General features: G+C 44.5%; 1 protein-coding gene across 2 annotated transcripts in view; it reads left to right on the top strand.

Annotated features, from left to right (window-relative positions):
- The window catches only part of SYCP1 (synaptonemal complex protein 1), a 228,512-nt gene that overhangs the window by 47,976 nt on the left and 161,755 nt on the right, over positions 1-18,781 (top strand). The window contains exons 7-8 of one of the 2 annotated variants that reach the window (XM_068269680.1): positions 3,391-3,464; positions 17,877-17,935. In XM_068269680.1, coding sequence (XP_068125781.1) covers positions 3,391-3,464; positions 17,877-17,935 — 133 coding nt within the window. The remainder of the gene's footprint in view (positions 1-3,390; positions 3,465-17,876; positions 17,936-18,781) is intronic. The other variant, XM_068269681.1, reaches the window with a different exon arrangement.

Below are 18,781 nucleotides of genomic sequence, written 5' to 3'. Positions count from 1 at the left end.
ATTGTCAGAACTAACAAGATTAGCTGCATGACTGTTTCTGGTGTACTTCAGATACTACTGTAGCCAAATAGATCAGCAGAGATGCCAGGCAAATGGTATTGTTTGAAAGGAAACAAATATGGCAGCCTCCATATAATTTTCACTTTGGGTTCACTTTAACAGACAGCATGCCATGACAGAAAACACACCCCATGGCAGCACCCTCATGACAGACTCCATTAGCAGGCAGTTTCCCTATGGCTGACCCTTGGTAACAGACAACACCTATGACAGATCCCAGCAACAAACAGCACTCCATGACAGACCCCAGTAACAAACAGTATCTAATGGCAGATACTCAGTGATAGACATTAACTAATGACAGACAACTTTTTAGCTAGATGTAGTTAGGGCAAGCTGGGTCAATAACAAGACAGAATAGCTGATAACTGGCTTTAGCAAGGTAACACGCATCTAGCTACCTAGCTTCTCACAAATAACAGCACTAAATGCTCTCTGATGGAGTCTAAAGCTCCGTACTCGCCACCCGACGGGTCCAGCGATGTCCCCTTGACTACGGTCGTTCAGCGACTCCTCTTCCTGCCGGCGAGTATGCATGACATTACGTGATGTTACATGTTGGACGTGAATGAGACTTCAAGCGGTCATGGTACTTTGTGTAGGAGACATTAGGGATCTTAAAGATCAGATCTGCCATGAGGGCCGTTATCGCTGCGTGAAGCTATGCAACGGTCGCGTGATTGTACACCTCAACCCACGATGTGATATCGCGGAATTGACTGCTCGGTGCTAGAAAAATCACAGGTCATTAGGAAAATCGGCGGTAAAACCGTGACGTGGGTATATAGCTTTACATAGCCAAGGATCTGAGATAGTTAGCACACAAATTGTCTTGCATGCACATTAACGAGTTTGCACATGCCTCAGCTACCATTTAGAGAGCATAAAAGAAACTTTTCATTTTAGTGCACATGAATACATGTGGATGCCTGGAACAGGTATGGTAACAGCACCCCATAACAGACTATCAGTAATAGACAGCAACCCATAACAATCCCCAAGTAACCCACCCTATGAAAGCTCCCCAGTAATAGCTCCCCCTATGGCAGACCCCAAATTAGACCACCTGCGCCATACTCTCTCTTCCACTGTCACTGGCTGGTGTAGGATAATAGCGCCTTACCAAAATTCTTAAGCCCAGCCAGTGTTCTCCTTTGCCATACTGTGTTTCCTGACCTTCAGTCCCCTATCTACCTCCTCTGTGACTGGACAGTGGGGGTGGTTGGTAGGAGAAAGCCAGGAGATGTCAAAAGGTAGAGACGTGGAATGGGGGCACTATCATAGAAGAATTGCAAATGGGAATCATACATTTGGGTTATTGCAATTAAAATACTGCTTAGCCACTACCTGTAATTAATGCTTGTTTTGAGGATCACAGTATGAGGCACTACTGTTGGCACTATAAAAGGGCAGAAACATGGAATAAAGGCACTATCATAGAGGTGATATCAAATGGAAATTAAACATAGGAGTTATTACAATGAAAATACTGTTTACCTCCTTCCTATAAACACACCCACTTTGAAAACCATGGCATTTGCACAATAAAATAACCAGTTATAGTAAATTCGCTATAAAACTCCTTTCACTGTTTTTACTGTTGAACTGTAAATATTGGCACATTACAGGGAGAAAATAATTATACCTTCAATTAATTATTTTTAAATAAAAGTTTTCCATTATTATTATTTTGTATTTATATAGGGCGGACGTCTTCCACAGCTCTTTACAGAGTACTTAGGCATGTTACTGACTTTAACTCCCTCAGAGGGGCTCACAAACGAATCCTTACTATAGTTACATGTCCATTGTAGGTAAGGGCCAATTTTGGGGGGAAGCAAATTAACTTTTTTTTTATGTTTTTGGGATGTGGGAGGAAACTGGAAAACCCAGAGGAAACCCACACAGACATATGGAGAACATACGAACTCCATGTAGATGGTGCCCTGACTGGGATTCAAACAGGGGGTCCAGCACTGCAAGGCTATTGACTACGTCATAGGGATTGTTGTTATTAATACGGCTACTTTTTCAAACCAATCTGCTCATTCTAATTTTCACCCACACAACTGCCACTCACTGTATTTTTTTTCTTTGGATGGTTCTCTGTAAACCCTAGAGTTGGCTGTATGTGAAAATCATAGTAGATCTGCAGTTTCTGAAATAGTCAGACCAGTCCTTCTGGCACCATCAAGCAAGTCCTTTAAATCCCCATTCTGATGCTCTGTTGGAATTTCAGCAACTTATCTGCACAGTTTGTACATGTCTAAATGCATTGAGTTGCTGCCATGTGATTGGCTAATTTTTTGTGTTAACAGGCAGTTGAACAGGTGTATTTAATACAATGGCTAGCGAGTGTATATATTTTTTATGCTTTAGCCGTTTTTGGTAAATATGCTTGGAATCAGGATTGGCAACCTTTTACTTATTTACCTGCATAACAGTGGCTATTAAAAGGGTGACCTGATAGCACCATAAGTCATCCCATGCTATTACTCTGCCTCCTTTTTGGGACACTAGAGGTGGGCAGGAGCCCCTCATCCTTAACATTAGGACATGGGTGCTTTGCAAAGGAGGGGAGGTGAGAGCTTTTGCCACTCCTCTTGCAAAGTACATTCCAGTGTTAAAAGCAATGTGGATTGGTGTTGGTCAAGGAAGCAACCCCACATTTGCTCCTCCTGAACCTCCTCACTCACTGGGTCCATCAGCTGGAAGTAAATAATAAATACCGTAATAAAATAAAGCTCCATAGTGATGGTTCAGATTGAATCATTTAGGGTGTGAATAATAATAATCACTTAGGGTTTAGTTCATAACGATATTACATTTCACATACATTTTTTTGTATGCAGATTTCCGTGTTTGCTATGCAAATTTTACAGAGACTTTTCATATGCAGCTAACAGTCATTATATGGGGAATGGATGCATGGAGCAGAATCTGCAGCATGCAGTCCATAATTTTTCAGAATCACATCCGAGAATTCACATTCAATGGAAATGACTCCATTGACATGCATTGGTTTCAGGTTTGATACAAGAATCACAATACAAATTCATATTTAGTGGAAATGGGCCCTAAGTGTATTACTGAAGTGACTTTGCATGTTGCTCACAGTAAATCCACTATCATGGGCTAACCACTGCATACCTTGCATTAGTTAATTATCTCCACAGCAGGAACTTGTGAAATGTATATTATGATTATTTATCCTCTGTAATGCAATGAGCTGTAAAGATTATTGAATAAAATAGAATTAGCATGTGTTAGCTAAAACATAATCTAGTTCATGAGATCTAAAATGCATAAGGTACGTTTTTATTTCCACAGGACCAATGCAACAAGACAGATCTGTAATCTTCTGAAGGACACATGTGACAGAGCTATGGACAAAGGAATTATTTGTATGTATGATGTAATTATATCCAGGTTAATAAAAATGGTTAGAGAATAAACATATTTTAGTTTACCTGTGAGGTTCACAGAATAATGTTATTTTATTTTGTAGCATTATAGTTTAAGCCAAGTTTGTGTATGCCCCGGCATGCACTTAACTTGCAGATATATTCGTAACTAATAAAACCACTTGGTTTCCTTTTATTTTTTATTGTGAAGTACATATTTATTAATGAATAAATAAATCCATGCTGAATGGTATAAATAAATAGTTTGAGCTTATTGGCCCTACAGGTTAGCAAATGCTACACCACCTGTTATGGTGCTTTATATAGCCCATAGAAAAAAATTGACTAGCACACCAGCAGAAGTTGAATGCATGAAGTGTATATTGAAAAACGTATACAGCAGATCAATAATCAAATAGTGACATTTTTAGCAGTCAGTAGCTGGCAACAATATATTACAGCAATATACAGAGAAATACACCCAAGTGGGAGCAGATCAAGAACCCCCCATGAGTCCATGGTTCTTGATCTGCTCCCACTTGGGTGTATTTCTCTGTATACTGCTGTAATATATGTTTGCCAGCTACTGACAGCTACCGATTTTACTATTTGATTATTGATCTGCTGTATACGTTTTTCAATATACACTTTATGCATTCAACTTCTGCTTGTGTGTGAGTCAATTTTTTTCTATGTATGTGTAGGACTGTTATCCCGGTCCGGTTTATAGACTTTGCACCCATTTTTTGCTTTCCCTTTCTAGCTTGAGGCAAATCTATTTATGACAGGTGTGCAAATCTCTTTGTATTCAATTGTGCTTTATATAACCCATTCAGAATCTGATATATTACAGCCTTATACGTGTTAATCCTCATTAGTCAGCCCAAAAACGAACACTAGTGTACTTTAAAAAGAAAAGAATGCCATTCTAAAGATATTCCCATAATGATCCCATGCAGAAAAACCCTAGCTGTGCTCCGAGCAAAACTAGTGCAAATGTGGAGCAGTTGTTCAGGGTGACAGATCTCTCTCTGCTCTAAATTAGCACCTACTTTTCCTTGCACTGCTTTTTATAAATGTGCCCATCAATTTTCACAGTACAGTCTTACCACATTTATATGAAGGGCTACCTAAAGTATCAATTTAATGTATATTCACACAGTTTAATTGTCAACTACATAGATTTAATAAGATTGTACAGTCAAGATTGTATCCTTGATCGGCACCTTTAGTCTAGGCTCTGCAATGGAGAACCTTTTATTACCATTTCCCATCTTGTTTTAAAGAGACTCTGAAGTCTCAAAAAAAGCTTCTTTTTATTTAATGAAAGTGTTTAACCTAATAGCCCTAACTAAACCGCCGCATTCAAGCCGCTCTAATCTAACTAAATCCCCCCACACTCCCCGGGGGGGCAATCCGGGCTGCGCTTCCGTGTGAGGCAGGGCTATGAGCTGCAGCCCTGCCTCACACGCGTCTGTCAGCTGCGGATCGCCGCCTCTCCCCCACCCATCTCAGTCTTCCTTCGCTGAGAGGGGCGGGGGAGAGGCGGAGATCCGCCGCTGACAGACACGTGTGAGGCAGGACTGCAGCTCATAGCCCTGCCTAACACGGAAGCGCTTAGGACAGCAAAATCCACGACCAAGAAAGTCATGGATTTTGCAGGGGAGAGGGAGGGGGGGAGTTAGGGGGGATTTAGATAGCTTACAGCCACGGGGATGCAGTGGTTTAGTTAGGGCTATTAGGTTAAACACATTTATTAAATAAAAAGATGTTTTTTTAGACACTTCAGTGTCTCTTTAAGAAGATTCTCACTTAATTTGCAGCAGTTATAGTAGAGGGAGCAGCATAACCAGTGGGGGATATGGTAGCCAAGTGGTAAGCGCTCTCGCCTTGCTGCACTCAAGTCTGAATCTCAACCCAAAAAACATTTCTGCATAGAGTTTATATGTTCTCCTTGCATTTTTAAGGGTGTCCTGTGGACATGGGAGCATGTAGACCACCTTATGAGGAACTATGCGCTAGGCCACAAGAGAAAGTGCCACAGAGGGAAGCGTGCAGGAGCACTGGTGAAACTGAAGAAGAAAGGGCTGCGGTCACCCATTCAATCCATTCTCCTAGCCAACGTCCGCTCCCTTCCCAATAAGCTAGATGAAATTCAGTTACTGAGCCACAAGCCCTCGATCGAAAAGAGCACCCCTGTTCTGTGCTTTACAGAGACGTGGCTAAATGACAGTATCCCAGAACATTCTCTGCACCTGCCAGGCTTCAACCTCCTTTGTGCGGACAGAGACCCCACCTCATCTGGTAAAAAGAGGGGTGGAGGGGTCTGCTTCTACATCAGCTCTAAGTGGTGTCGCGACTTGACCATCCTGACCAAAAGCTGCTCTCCAGACCTTGAAGTCCTCCTAATGAACTGCAGACCATACTACTCACCGAGGGAATTTGCCTCTTTTGTACTCGCCGGGGTCTACATCCCCCCCGACGCAGACATCAAGAGTGCCACACGTACCCTAAGTGACATCATCGCGAAATGGGAAACGACCCTGCCAGACTCCCTCTTCATCATCATGGGAGACTTTAACCAAGCCAACCTCCACTCAGAGATGCCACGCTACGTACAGCACATCACATGCCCAACCAGGAACCAGAACACTCTGGATCATTGCTATACCATCCTCAGGAGCGCTTACAAGGCTATCTCTCGAGCAGCCCTTGGCAACTCGGACCATTGCCTCATCCAACTGATTCCTACCTACAAAAGGCGACTTGAGAACTCCAAACCAGCCCTAAAGTCAACCAAGAAATGGACGACGGAAGCAAAGCTAAAACTACAGGCCTGCTTTGACTGCACTGACTGGTCAGCCCTTGCCCCTCCGAACGGCGACCTAGATGAATGGGCAGATATCGTCACATCCTATATCAATTTCTGCGAGGACATGTGCATCCCGTCAAAGTCCTATAGAGTGTACCCCAACAATAAACCCTGGTTCAGCAACAAGCTTCGCCTGCTACGAAGAGCCAAGGAGGGAGCCCACCAGAGTTGCAACCTTGAGGAGTTCAGGAAGGCCAAAAACACCCTCAACAAAGAACTGAGAGCGGAAAAAAGAAGGTTCTCTGATAAAATGCGGCTGAGTCTCTGCTCAAACAACTCGCGCGAAGTCTGGAAAGGTCTCAAGGTGGCCACAAACTTCAAGACTCCCCCTCATCACATGACTCCCAGTGCTAAGCTAGCGGAAGATCTGAATAGGTTTTACTGTAGGTTTGAAGACAACCAAGAAGATGTACCCCACGACCAGGTGCCACCGGTCATGACCTCCCAGGTCCATACTAGCCCAGGCCCCCCAGCCGCACTGATGGTTTCAGAGGCCGAGGTTCTGAGATACCTTAAACTACTCAATCCCCGGAAAGCTTTGGGCCCAGATGGTGTGTCAAACCTCTGCCTAAAAACCTGTGCAGACCAACTGGCCCCAGTCCTCACTTCCCTGTTCTCACAATCCATAAAGGAACACAGGGTTCCCTCTTGCCTAAAAATCTCCACAATCATCCCCATCCCAAAGAAATCAGGTGCCACTGACCTAAATAATTTCACACCGGTCGCACTAACTTCAAACATCATGAAGGTCTTCGAGAGGCTGGTCCTTTCCCGCCTGAAACACACCACCAAGGAGTTGATGGATCCTTATCAGTTCGCCTACAGGGCCAACAGGTCCGTGGAGGATGCCATTAATATCAGCCTGGAGCACGTTTTGAGCCACCTTGACAGGCCAAACACCTATGCCAGGATCCTCCTCTTGGACTCTGACAGGCTAGTTCTCCTCAATGTGCATCCCAGCCTCTGTAGCTGGCTGAAGGACTTTACTCTCAAACAGGACTCAGACAGTCAAGCTGAGCACCTTCTCCTCGCAAATGCGAGTCACCAACACGGGTGCCCCCCAGGGCTGTGTCCTGTCCCCAATGCTGTTCTCGCTGTACACAAACTTCTGCATCTCAACAAACCGCTCGGTCCAGGTCATCAAGTTTGCAGATGATACCACCATCCTTGGTCTTATAGAAGGGAGCGATAAACGAGCCTATCGCCAACAGATTGCGAATATCTGCAACTGGTGCAAGGCAAACAAGCTTGTACTGAACACAGCTAAAACCGCAGAACTGATCATTGATTTCAGAAAAGGCCGTCCCGAACTTCCCTCCGGTCCTCATCGAAGGCACTGAGGTGGCCACGGTCCCGCATGCACGTTTCCTAGGCACCACCATATCCAGCAACCTAAGGTGGGAGGCAAACGTCACAATGATACAGAAGAAAGCGCAACAACGGCTGTTTTTCCTACGACAGCTGAAAAAGTTTGGAATGTCGCAAGACATTATGACCTGCTTCTACTCTGCTGCCATTGAGTCAATACTTGGCTCTTCCATCATCGTGTGGTATGCAGGGGCCTCTGCGAGCGACGTGTACAGACTACAAAGAGTCATAAAGTCTGCCGAAAGGATCATCGGTATTCCCCTCCCACCACTCAACATTCTCTACTCGTTCAGACTACGCTCAAGGGCCGCTAGAATAGCAAGTGACCCCACCCACCCTGGCAACCGCTATTTCAGTCTCCTCCCCTTAGGCCGCCGCTACAGGTCCTTACCCACCAGGACCACTAGACACAGAAACACCTTCTTTCCACAAGCCATTGACCTCCTCAACGTTCCCTCCCAAGCGCACTCCCTAGCTCCTGTTCCGACACCCGGGCAGTAGCCCGCCCATGGTACACCACCTCAACTATTCTAGAGTTATTTAACTACTCTACTGCCCTCCTGTACTAATGTTGTATATCTGTTTACGGTAAATGTATATCTGTATTACTTGTCTTGTGTACAACTCGAGCCTGCCTGTGCCAAAAATAATTCCAAGTGCAACCCCTGTACTTGGCCATTAAACTTGATTCTGATTCTGTTTCTGGACAACTAGGTCTCCTCCCTCTTCAGTGATTAAAAGGTTAATTTTCTTACTGACCTGTGGTGGGGATATTAGAACTTGAGCTTCACTATTATTTATTTATTGTATTTATTAACCACTTCAGGACCACAGTCTTTTCGCCCCTTAAGGACCAGAGCCTTTTTCTCCATTCAGACCACTGCAGCTTTCACGGTTTAATGCTCGGTCATACAACCTACCACCTAAATGAATTTTACCTCCTTTTCTTGTCACTAATACATCTTTCTTTTGATGCTATTTGATTGCTGCTGCGAGTTTTACTTTTTATTATATTCATCAAAAAAGACATGAATTTTGTCAAAAAAATGACTTTTTTAACTTTCTGTGCTGACATTTTTCAAATAAAGTAAAATTTCCTATACATTTGAGCGCGAAAGTTATTCTGCTACATGTCTTTGATAAAAAAAAACCATTCAGTGTATATTTATTGGATTGGGTAAAAGTTATAGCGTTTACAAACTATGGTGCCAAAAGTGAATTTTCCCATTTTCAAGCATCTCTGACTTTTCTGCGCACCTGTCAGGTTTCATGAGGGGCTAAAATTCCAGGATAGTACAAATACCCCCCAAATGACCCCATTTTGGAAAGAAGACATCCCAAAGTATTCAGTGAGAGGCATGGTGAGTTCATAGAAGATTTTATTTTTTGTCACAAGTTAGCGGAAAATGACACTTTGTGACAACAACAAAAAAAAAAAAAGTTTCCATTTCTTCTAACTTGCGACAAAAAAAAAATGAAATCTGCCACGGACTCACTATGCTCCTCTCTGAATACCTTGAAGTGTCTACTTTCCAAAATGGGGTCATTTGTGGGGTGTGTTCACTGTCCTGGCATTTTGGGGGGTGCCTAATTGTAAGCACCCCTGTAAAGCCTAAAGATGCTCATTGGACTTTGGGCCCCTTAGCGCAGTTAGGCTGCAAAAAAGTGCCACACATGTGGTATTGCCGTACTCAGAAAAAGTAGTATAATGTGTTTTGGGGTGTATTTTTACACATACCCATGCTGGGTGGGAGAAATATCTCCGTAAATGACAATTTTTTTATTTTTTTTACACACAATTGTCTATTTATAGAGATATTTCTGCCACTCAGCATGGGTATGTGGAAAAATACACCCCAAAACACATTATACTACTTCTCCTGAGTACGGCGATACCACATGTGTGGCACTTTTTTGCACCCTAACTGCGCTAAGGGGCCCAAAGTCCAATGAGTACCTTTAGGATTTCACAGGTCATTTTGAGAAATTTCGTTTCAAGACTACTCCTCACGGTTTAGGGCCCCTAAAATGCCAGGACAGTATAGGAACCCCACAAATTACCCCATTTTAGAAAGAAGACACCCCAAGGTATTCCATTAGGAGTATGGTGAGTTCATAGAAGATTTTTTTTTTTTGTCACAAGTTAGCGGAAATTGATGTTAATTGTTTTTTTTCACAAAGTGTCATTTTCCGCTAACTTGTGACAAAAAAATAAAATCTTCTATGAACTCACCATACTCCTAACGGAATACCTTGGGGTGTCTTCTTTCTAAAATGGGGTCATTTGTGGGGTTCCTATACTGCCCTGGCATTTTAGGGGCCCTAAACCGTGAGGAGTAGTCTTGAAACCAAATGTCGCAAAATGACCTGTGAAATCCTAAAGGTACTCATTGGACTTTGGGCCCCTTAGCGCACTTAGGGTGCAAAAAAGTGCCACACATGTGGTACCGCCGTACTCAGGAGAAGTAGTATAATGTGTTTTGGGGTGTATTTTTACACATACAGATGCTGGGTGGGAGAAATATCTCTGTAAATGACAATTATTTGATTTTTTTTACACACAATTGTCCATTTACAGAGAGATTTCTCCCACCCAGCATGGGTATGTATAAAAATACACCGCAAAACACATTATACTACTTCTTCTGAGTACGGCGATACCACATGTGTGACACTTTTTTGCAACCTAGGTGCGCTAAGGGGCCTAACGTCCTATTCACAGGTCATTTTGAGGCATTTGGATTCTAGACTACTCCTCACGGTTTAGGGCCCCTAAAATGCCAGGGCAGTATAGGAACCCCACAAGTGACCCCATTTTAGAAAGAAGACACCCCAAGGTATTCCGTTAGGGGTATGGTGAGTTCATAGAAGATTTTATTTTTTGTCACAAGTTAGTGAAAAATGACACTTTGTGAAAAAAACAATAAAAATCAATTTCCTCTAACTTTTGACAAAAAATAAAATATTCTATGAACTCATCATACACCTAACAGAATACCTTGGGGTGTCTTCTTTCTAAAATGGGGTCACTTGTGGGGTTCCTATACTGCCCTGGCATTTTACGGGCCCAAAACTGTGAGTAGTCTGGAAACCAAATTTCTCAAAATGACTGTTCAGGGGTATAAGCATCTGCAAATTTTGATGACAGGTGGTCTATGAGGGGGCAAATTTTGTGGAAGCGGTCATAAGCAGGGTGGCCTTTTAGATGACAGGATGTATTGGGCCTGATCTGATGGATAGGAGTGCTAGGGGGGTGACAGGAGGTGATTGATGGGTGTCTCAGGGGGCGGTTAGAGGGGAAAATAGATGCAATAAATGCACTGGGGACGTGATCGGAAGGGGGTCTGAGGGGGATCTGAGGGTTTGGCCGAGTGATCAGGTGCCCACACGGGGCAAATTAGGGCCTGATCTGATGGGTAGGTGTGCTAGGGGGTGACAGGAGGTGATTGATGGGTGTCTCAAGGTGTGATTAGAGGGGGGAAATAGATGCAAGCAATGCACTGGCGAGGTGATCAGGGCTGGGGTCTGAGGGCGTTCTGAGGTGTGGGCGGGTGATTGGGTGCCCGCAAGGGGCAGATTAGGGTCTAATCTGATGGGTAACAGTGACAGGTGGTGATAGGGGGTGATTGATGGGTAATTAGTGGGTGTTTAGAGGAGAGAAGATCTGCGGGCGATCTATTGGTGTGGGTGGGTGATCAGATTGCCCGCAAGGGGCAGGTTAGGGGCTGTTTGATGGGTGGCAGTGACAGGGGGTGATTGATGGGTGGCAGTGACAGGGGGTGATTGATGGGTGATTGACAGGTGATCAGTGGGTTATTACAGGGAATAACAGATGTAAATATTGCACGGGCGAATTGATAAGGGGGGGTCTGAGGGCAATCTGAGCGTGTGGGCGGGTGATTGGGTGCCCGCAAGGGGCAGATTAGGGTCTAATCTGATGGGTAACAGTGACAGGTGGTGATAGGGGGTGTTTGATGGGTAATTAGTGGGTGTTTAGAGGAGATAAGAGATGTAAACAATGGATTTGGGAGGTGATCTGATGTCGGATCTGCGGGCGATCTATTGGTGTGGGTGGGTGATCAGATTGCCCGCAAGGGGCAGGTTAGGGGCTGTTTGATGGGTGGCAGTGACAGGGGGTGATTGATGGGTGGCAGTGACAGGGGGTGATTGATGGGTGATTGACAGGTGATCAGTGGGTTATTACAGGGAATAACAGATGTAAATATTGCATGGGCGAATTGATAAGGGGGGGTCTGAGGGCAATCTGAGCGTGTGGGCGGGTGATTGGGTGCCCGCAAGGGGCAGATTAGGGTCTAATCTGATGGGTAACAGTGACAGGTGGTGATAGGGGGTGATTGATGGGTAATTAGTGGGTGTTTAGAGGAGATAAGAGATGTAAACAATGGATTTGGGAGGTGATCTGATGTCGGATCTGCGGGCGATCTATTGGTGTGGGTGGGTCATCAGATTGCCCGCAAGGGGCAGGTTAGGGGCTGATTGATGGGTGGCAGTGACAGGGGGTGATTGACGGGTGATTGACGGGTGATTGACAGGTGATTGACAGGTGATCAGGGGGGATAGATGCATACAGTACACGGGGGGGGGGTCTGGGGAGAATCTGAGGGGTGGGGGGGTGATCAGGAGGGAGTAGGGGGCAGATTAGGGACTTAAAAATAAAATAGCGTTGACAGATAGTGACAGGGAGTGATTGATGGGTGATTAGGGGGGTGACTGGGTGCAAACAGTGGTCTGGGGGGTGGGCAGGGGGGGGTCTGAGGGGTGCTGTGGGCGATCAGGGGGCAGGGGAGGGGGAAATCAGTGTGCTTGGGTGCAGACTAGGGTGGCTGCAGCCTGCCCTGGTGGTCCCTCGGACACTGGGACCACCAGGGCAGGAGGCAGCCAGTATAATAGGCTTTGTATACATTACAAAGCCTATTATACTTGTTACATGCGGCGATCCGGGTGCTAGTAACCCGCCGGCGCTTCCGAACGGCCGGCGGGTTACAACGAACGGTGGGCGGAGCCAGTCCCCGGCGGCTGATCGCGTCACGAATGACGCGATCGCCGCACAGCCACTCCCGCAGCCGCCCCCGCCGATGGGCGTATTGCGGTCGTTTGGGCCCGGTCTTTGCCGCCGCCCATCGGCTGGGGGCGGTCGTTAAGTGGTTAAGCTCCAACATATAACGCATGCATGAAAACCAGATCACACAGCACAGTATGAGTTCAAGGTCATGCTTAGTCAGTCACTGGATGGGAACATGGAGATTAGGCAAGTCAACTTCACTCAAGCGTTCACTCAGATCCATAGGATGGGTGTACAGTAATGGAGGTGCATGACCAGGTAGGAGTCATAAGGAGGAGAACCCTGCCTTAAGGCTTACAATCTAGAAGATCTAAAGGATCTTTAGTGATGTGAATTGTTTATCCTTCCACAGACCGTGCATAGTAAAAAAATAGGCGTCCCTTGCACCTGCTTAAAGGAAAACCGAGGTGAGATGTGACATGATTAGATAAACATGTGTATGTACAGTGCCAAGCAAACAAATAACTAGGCAGTGTTCCTTTTTATCTTTCTCTGAAAGAGTTAAACATCAGGTATGCAAGTGACAGTTTCTGTCCGGGTCTGGACTGGGTCAGACTATAGCAAAACCCTCACTGATAGGTAATTACAGCCACAAAATGCTTTCCATTCAGTAAATGGCTACTGAAAGCAGAAAAGAGATTAAAAAAAGGGTCAATAATTCATAGATTTGAGCTCTGACATACTTCAATGAAAGTGTCATTGAGCAGAGACAATAAAACAGTAAAAACGTAGAAACTAGATTTAAATATAAAATAAAACTGGGATATCTAAAAAAAAGTTATTTTTAGGAGACTGAGGATAGATACAATTGTTGTCCTCATCAGTTTATTTTCACCTCGGATGTCTTTTACGCATGGGGCATTGTAGATTCAACTACACCGTGTCTTGTGCTCCTAAGGCAATCATGTGCGCCCACCACTGCTAAGCTCAGCTGTCTTAAGACAGCTGCATTTCATGCAACATTCAGCAGCCAAACTTCATTTCGTTCCTGAACCTGTAATGTTGTGAGCCAATTACAGTGAACACATAGGAAACTTTTTTAACCACTCAAGGACCACGGGCCTGTGACCAGGCTATTTTTTTTTTTTTTTACAAATTAGGCCACTGCAGCTTTAAAGCCGTACAACTCAGCACCCAAGTGATTCCCCCACCTTTTCTGCCCACCAGAACTTTCTGTTGGTAGGCTCTTATCCCTGCCGGCATGTTTATTTTTATTTATTTTTATTTCTATAAATATCACTATTTTTTTAAATATTTATACTTGGACCTCCCTCCCCCTGCCAGCTGATCACTCCTGAGCCTCCCAGGGAGACATGCATTGTCACACAGCTGTCCCCAGTACAGCTCTGCTGTAGATCGCAGCGCTGTACAGTGTAAATAGACAGTCTTCTAGCGGCGATCGCTGCTGGGAGAAGCGGAGATGCCCACGCATCGGTGTGTGCGATCTCCTGTAAAACCCCGCCCCAGGATTTCACGCCAATTGGTGTGGAGTGGTCCTGGGGCTGCCGCCGCGTCCACGCCAATTGGCATGGAACGGTTGTTGAAAGAGATAAATATGGCTCTAGTCCTCAAGGAGCCATAGCTGCTAGGCTCTGAAGGAGTAAATATACTTTATAAAGAGCTGTGGTAAATTTGTCAGTGCTGTCAATAATAGGTCTAATTAAATTGATAAATGTTTAAAAATGAGAAATAATTGAGAAGACACAGAACATTTACTGTATATCACGCTTTTCTCCTGGTGAACTCAAAGCACTTCAGGGCTCCACGGGCGACCAGGATCATTAGGGAGCCTTGCCTAAATTCTCCTGTCTTGCATACCGGACTTGATCCCTGGCCAAAGGCTCAAATCCTACATATGCTATCTAGCTAATTGGTAAACACAATTGTCTAAGCATATACTATACAGATGCAATAATCTTGTACAAATAAATCTTCATGGTTAAAGTAAAGCAGACACAGTTGCAGGTCTTTTTGAAAAATAATTTGTAACAGTATCAAAAAGGGAAAATGTTAATAATGGAACAGAGAGACAATAACATGAAGCAATTAATCTTTAAAAAGTAAACTATATTTCTATATAGTCATTCCATATTCCCAGCATATAGCATTATTACCCTACAGTAATATCTGTGTAACCAAATAAGATGCCAGTTCAGGATATATAGATATAGATATATTATGTAGGATGTAGATGGCACTCTTGCCTTGCAGGGTTAGATCCCTGGTTCAGCCAGTGCACTATCTGCACAGAATTGGCATGTTCTCCCCCGCCTGTGAGTTTTCTCTGGGCACTTCGGTGTCCTCCCACATGCAAAAACATCTAGATAAAAATCTATCCAAGTACTGCCTGTATATATACACAAACATGCTAACATCTATATTCAGAATCAGAATATTTTTATTTCACCCAGCACGACTGGATTTTGCCTGGAATTGGGCTTGGCATACACAGGGCTAGTTGTAGCAATACACAAAACACAACAATTCCAACAATTACCATTTACCAGAAAAGAGTAACACACAGAGTTAAATCACAGATTGTGCAAAGTTCACAGTGCTACAGTTTCTATCATGGTCAGGCTTGTACAGGTAAAGCCTGCGTGTAGGGGGAGAGTGTGTAGAATGAGAATGATCAACGGATGGGAATAAAGTGCATAGAGTTCAGTGAGTTGACGCCTGAGGGGAAGAAGCTGTTTCTGTGCCTTGAGGTCTTGGTGGCGATAGACCGGAATCTCCTGCCCAAAGGAAGCCGACTGAAGAAGCGGTAGCCTGGATGTGAGGGATCATTGGCGATCCTCAAAGCCCTGGATCGCAGCCAGGAGGGGGTCCAGAGGGGGGAGTGGTTTGCTGATGATTCTCTCTGCTGATCTCATGACCCTCTGTCACTGGCAGAGGAACTGGCCTACCAAATCAGGATGGAGGTGCAGAGGATAGATTCGATTGTGGCGGAGTAGAAACTCATCAGGAGTTTCTGGAACATACCAAACTTCTTCAGTTGGCGGAGGAAGAATAGTCTCTGTTGGGCTTTCCTCTGGATGGAGGTGGTGTTTGTTCTCCAAGTTAGGCCATTTCAGATTGTAGTGCCCAGAAGGCGCGCACAAGGCACTCTTTCAACTTCTGTGTTGTCGATGCAGATTGGAGGTGGGGGGGCGTGCGTCCTAAAATCAACGACCATTTCAACAGTTTTTGCAGTGTTGAGGACCAGGCCGTTCTCCCTGCACCAGTGTCAGATTTTGTCCACCTGGTGACGGTACTCCCGCTCATTTTTGGTGATGAGACCCACAATGGTGGTGTCGTCAGGCAAATTTGATCACTTTGACCGAGTTTGCCATGGATCTGCAGTTGTTTGTGTATAGGGAGAATAGGAATGGCGACAGAACACATCCTTGTGGGGCCTCTGTGTTGGTGGTCCTTGGTTGTGAGAGTATAGTTCCTAGCTTCACGACCTGGGATCTGTTGGTGAGGAAGTCTGTGATCCACAGGCGTAGGGTAGGGTGGACCTCAAGCGCAGTAAGGTTTTCCTGAAGTATACCAGCTTTTTTCATCATCCATTGTCTGGCTTGCGGATCCTTCCTTGCCTGTAGTTCTTGAGGTTGGAGACATCCCTGTTTTTTGGGGACAGGAATGATAGTGGACCTCTTGAAGCACACGGGGACTCTCCCTTCCTGAATGGATTTGGTGAAGATAGAGGAGAGGATGGGAGTGAGCTGTTGTGCACAAGTTCTCAGGCAGGCCGGTGGATTACCGTCTGGGCCAGAAGCTTACCTATGATTTAGTCTTAACAGATGTTGCAGAACTTCACCCTCATTCACAGCTAGAGGCGGTGGTCTTGGTTGTGGGACAGCTAGGGCAGAGGAGGGAGCAGGGGGCTCTGGAGGATGTGCGGATGCCCCCTGGTTCTTAGTGGCGGCCTTTAGCCGCTTCCACTCTGCCCGTGAGTCCTTTGAGGTGAGGTTCTGTTCTAGTTTTTCTGCAAAGTTCTTTTTGGCCACTCTAAGTTCTTTGTTTAGGATGTTTTTTGCTCTCCTGTAGTCCTCCTGGTTGCCGGACTTGTATGCTGCTTCCTTGCACCTCTGCAGTTGTCATAGTCTGTTGGAGAACCACGGTTTGTCGTTTGGGTAAAGTTTGAAGGTTTTCCTTGGTATGGTCCTCACAAAAACTGATGTACGAGGCAACATTGTCCGCCCACACGTCTAGGTTTGATGCTTCCAGGGCCTTCCAATCTGTACTGTCGAAGCATGCTTGAAGCTGAAGTTTAGCATCACTTGACCATACCATCACTTGGACTTGAGGACTGGTTTTGCAGTTTCCAGCCCCCTCCTGTACGTGGGTATCAGATGGATGAGGCAGTGGTCAGTAGAGCCCAGTGCTGCCCACGGGGTAGCCTTGTACGCATCTTTTAGGACCGTATAGCAGTGGTCTAGAGTGTTGGAGTTCCTAGTGGGGCAGGATACGTACTGGTGGAAGCGTGGCAACTCCTGGCGGAGATTGGCTCTGTTTAAAACCACCATGATGATTAACAGCGAGTCTGGGAGGGCTGACTCCCACTTCAGGATGGTATCGCTGAGATCACACAGGGCGGCTTTGACCTCGGCATCGGGTGGAATATACACACCAACGAGGTCATAAGAGAAGAACTCGCTGGGCGAGTATGTCGGCCTGCAGTTCACAAGTAGGAGTTCTAGTTCCAGGGAGCATTTCTTGACAAGTGTTGAGGTGTTGAAGCACCATGCAGAGCTGATGTATAGGCAGATGCCACCCCCTTTCCTTATCCCAGAGAGAGAGAGATGTCGTGGTCTTCCCGGATGAGGCTGAATCCTGGGAGATGTAGGGCACTGTTAGGGATGCCATCGTGCAGCCAATGTTTTAATGACTTTACAGGTTCATTTTAATTTCGGCATTTCATTTTTTTTTTTTGCTACCCTGTACAATATACAGCAAGAAATATAATGAAGCAAAACCAAATTGATACATCAGATAAGCAATACTATACTACAGCAACTTTGGGCATAGAATGAACAGTTATCTAGTCAAAACCATTTTAATTTGTAAGTTTGATATATTTTTATTCATTACATATTTATTTTAGATGAAAATGAAATGGAAGAAACAAGACAAATGTATGTAGACCTAAACAACAACATTAAGGCAAGTGACGTTACAGATAATATACTACTATTGCTACTAATAATAATAATAGATATGGTGATATACAAATGTTTAATTCTTTTTCTTAAATTATTACTTTTATTCAAAACAATTCTGTACTGCAAATGGATTTTTGAGATAATTGTATGTTTAAAGGACAACTATTTTTAAAATTTAAAACAAAAATAAATAAATGTACACGTGTCCAACAGAAAAATACAATTTATATTTGTTTTTTCTATGTTGCTGTCATTTACAGTAGCCAGTAAAAAATCTCAAGTGGGGGATTCTCAAGTACTTCTTTATGTGCAAAAGCACTTACTAAAACATTTGCTCAGTCCAGCTTCAGAATAGACCAATGACAATTAATTGTATGTTTAGTACTAATGATAAATATAACATTAGTAACATAGTAAAGAGTCTTGTCTTTTATTTTCAGTTTAATAACTAAAATACATAAACAATACAATACAATACAATAACATTTCTATAGCGCTTTTCTCCCATAGGACTCAAAGCGCTTAGGCACTCTCAGATTCAGTAATTAGTAGGATGAAGTATTCACACAACAAAAGTTATATTTCTGCAAATGCCAGACTGAACAGGTGGGTTTTCAGTCTGGATTTAAACACGTCCAGGGATGGGGCTGTCCTGATCTGTTGAGGTAAGGAGTTCCAAAACGTAGGGGCAGCATGACAGAAGGCTCTGGGACCAAAAGTTTCCAAGTGGACTCTGGGTATGACTAGATTATTAGAACCTGTGGATCTGAGAATGCGGGGATTGCTACGCAGCTGTAACATATCTTTCATGTATCCAGGGCCTAGATTATTCAGGGATGTAAATGTC

The sequence above is a fragment of the Hyperolius riggenbachi genome, chromosome 2 (genome assembly GCF_040937935.1).
Source record: "Hyperolius riggenbachi isolate aHypRig1 chromosome 2, aHypRig1.pri, whole genome shotgun sequence".
Lineage (NCBI taxonomy): Eukaryota > Metazoa > Chordata > Amphibia > Anura > Hyperoliidae > Hyperolius > Hyperolius riggenbachi.
The sequence above is the reverse complement of the archived record's forward strand: the minus strand, read 5'-3'. Positions and strand labels throughout refer to the sequence as shown.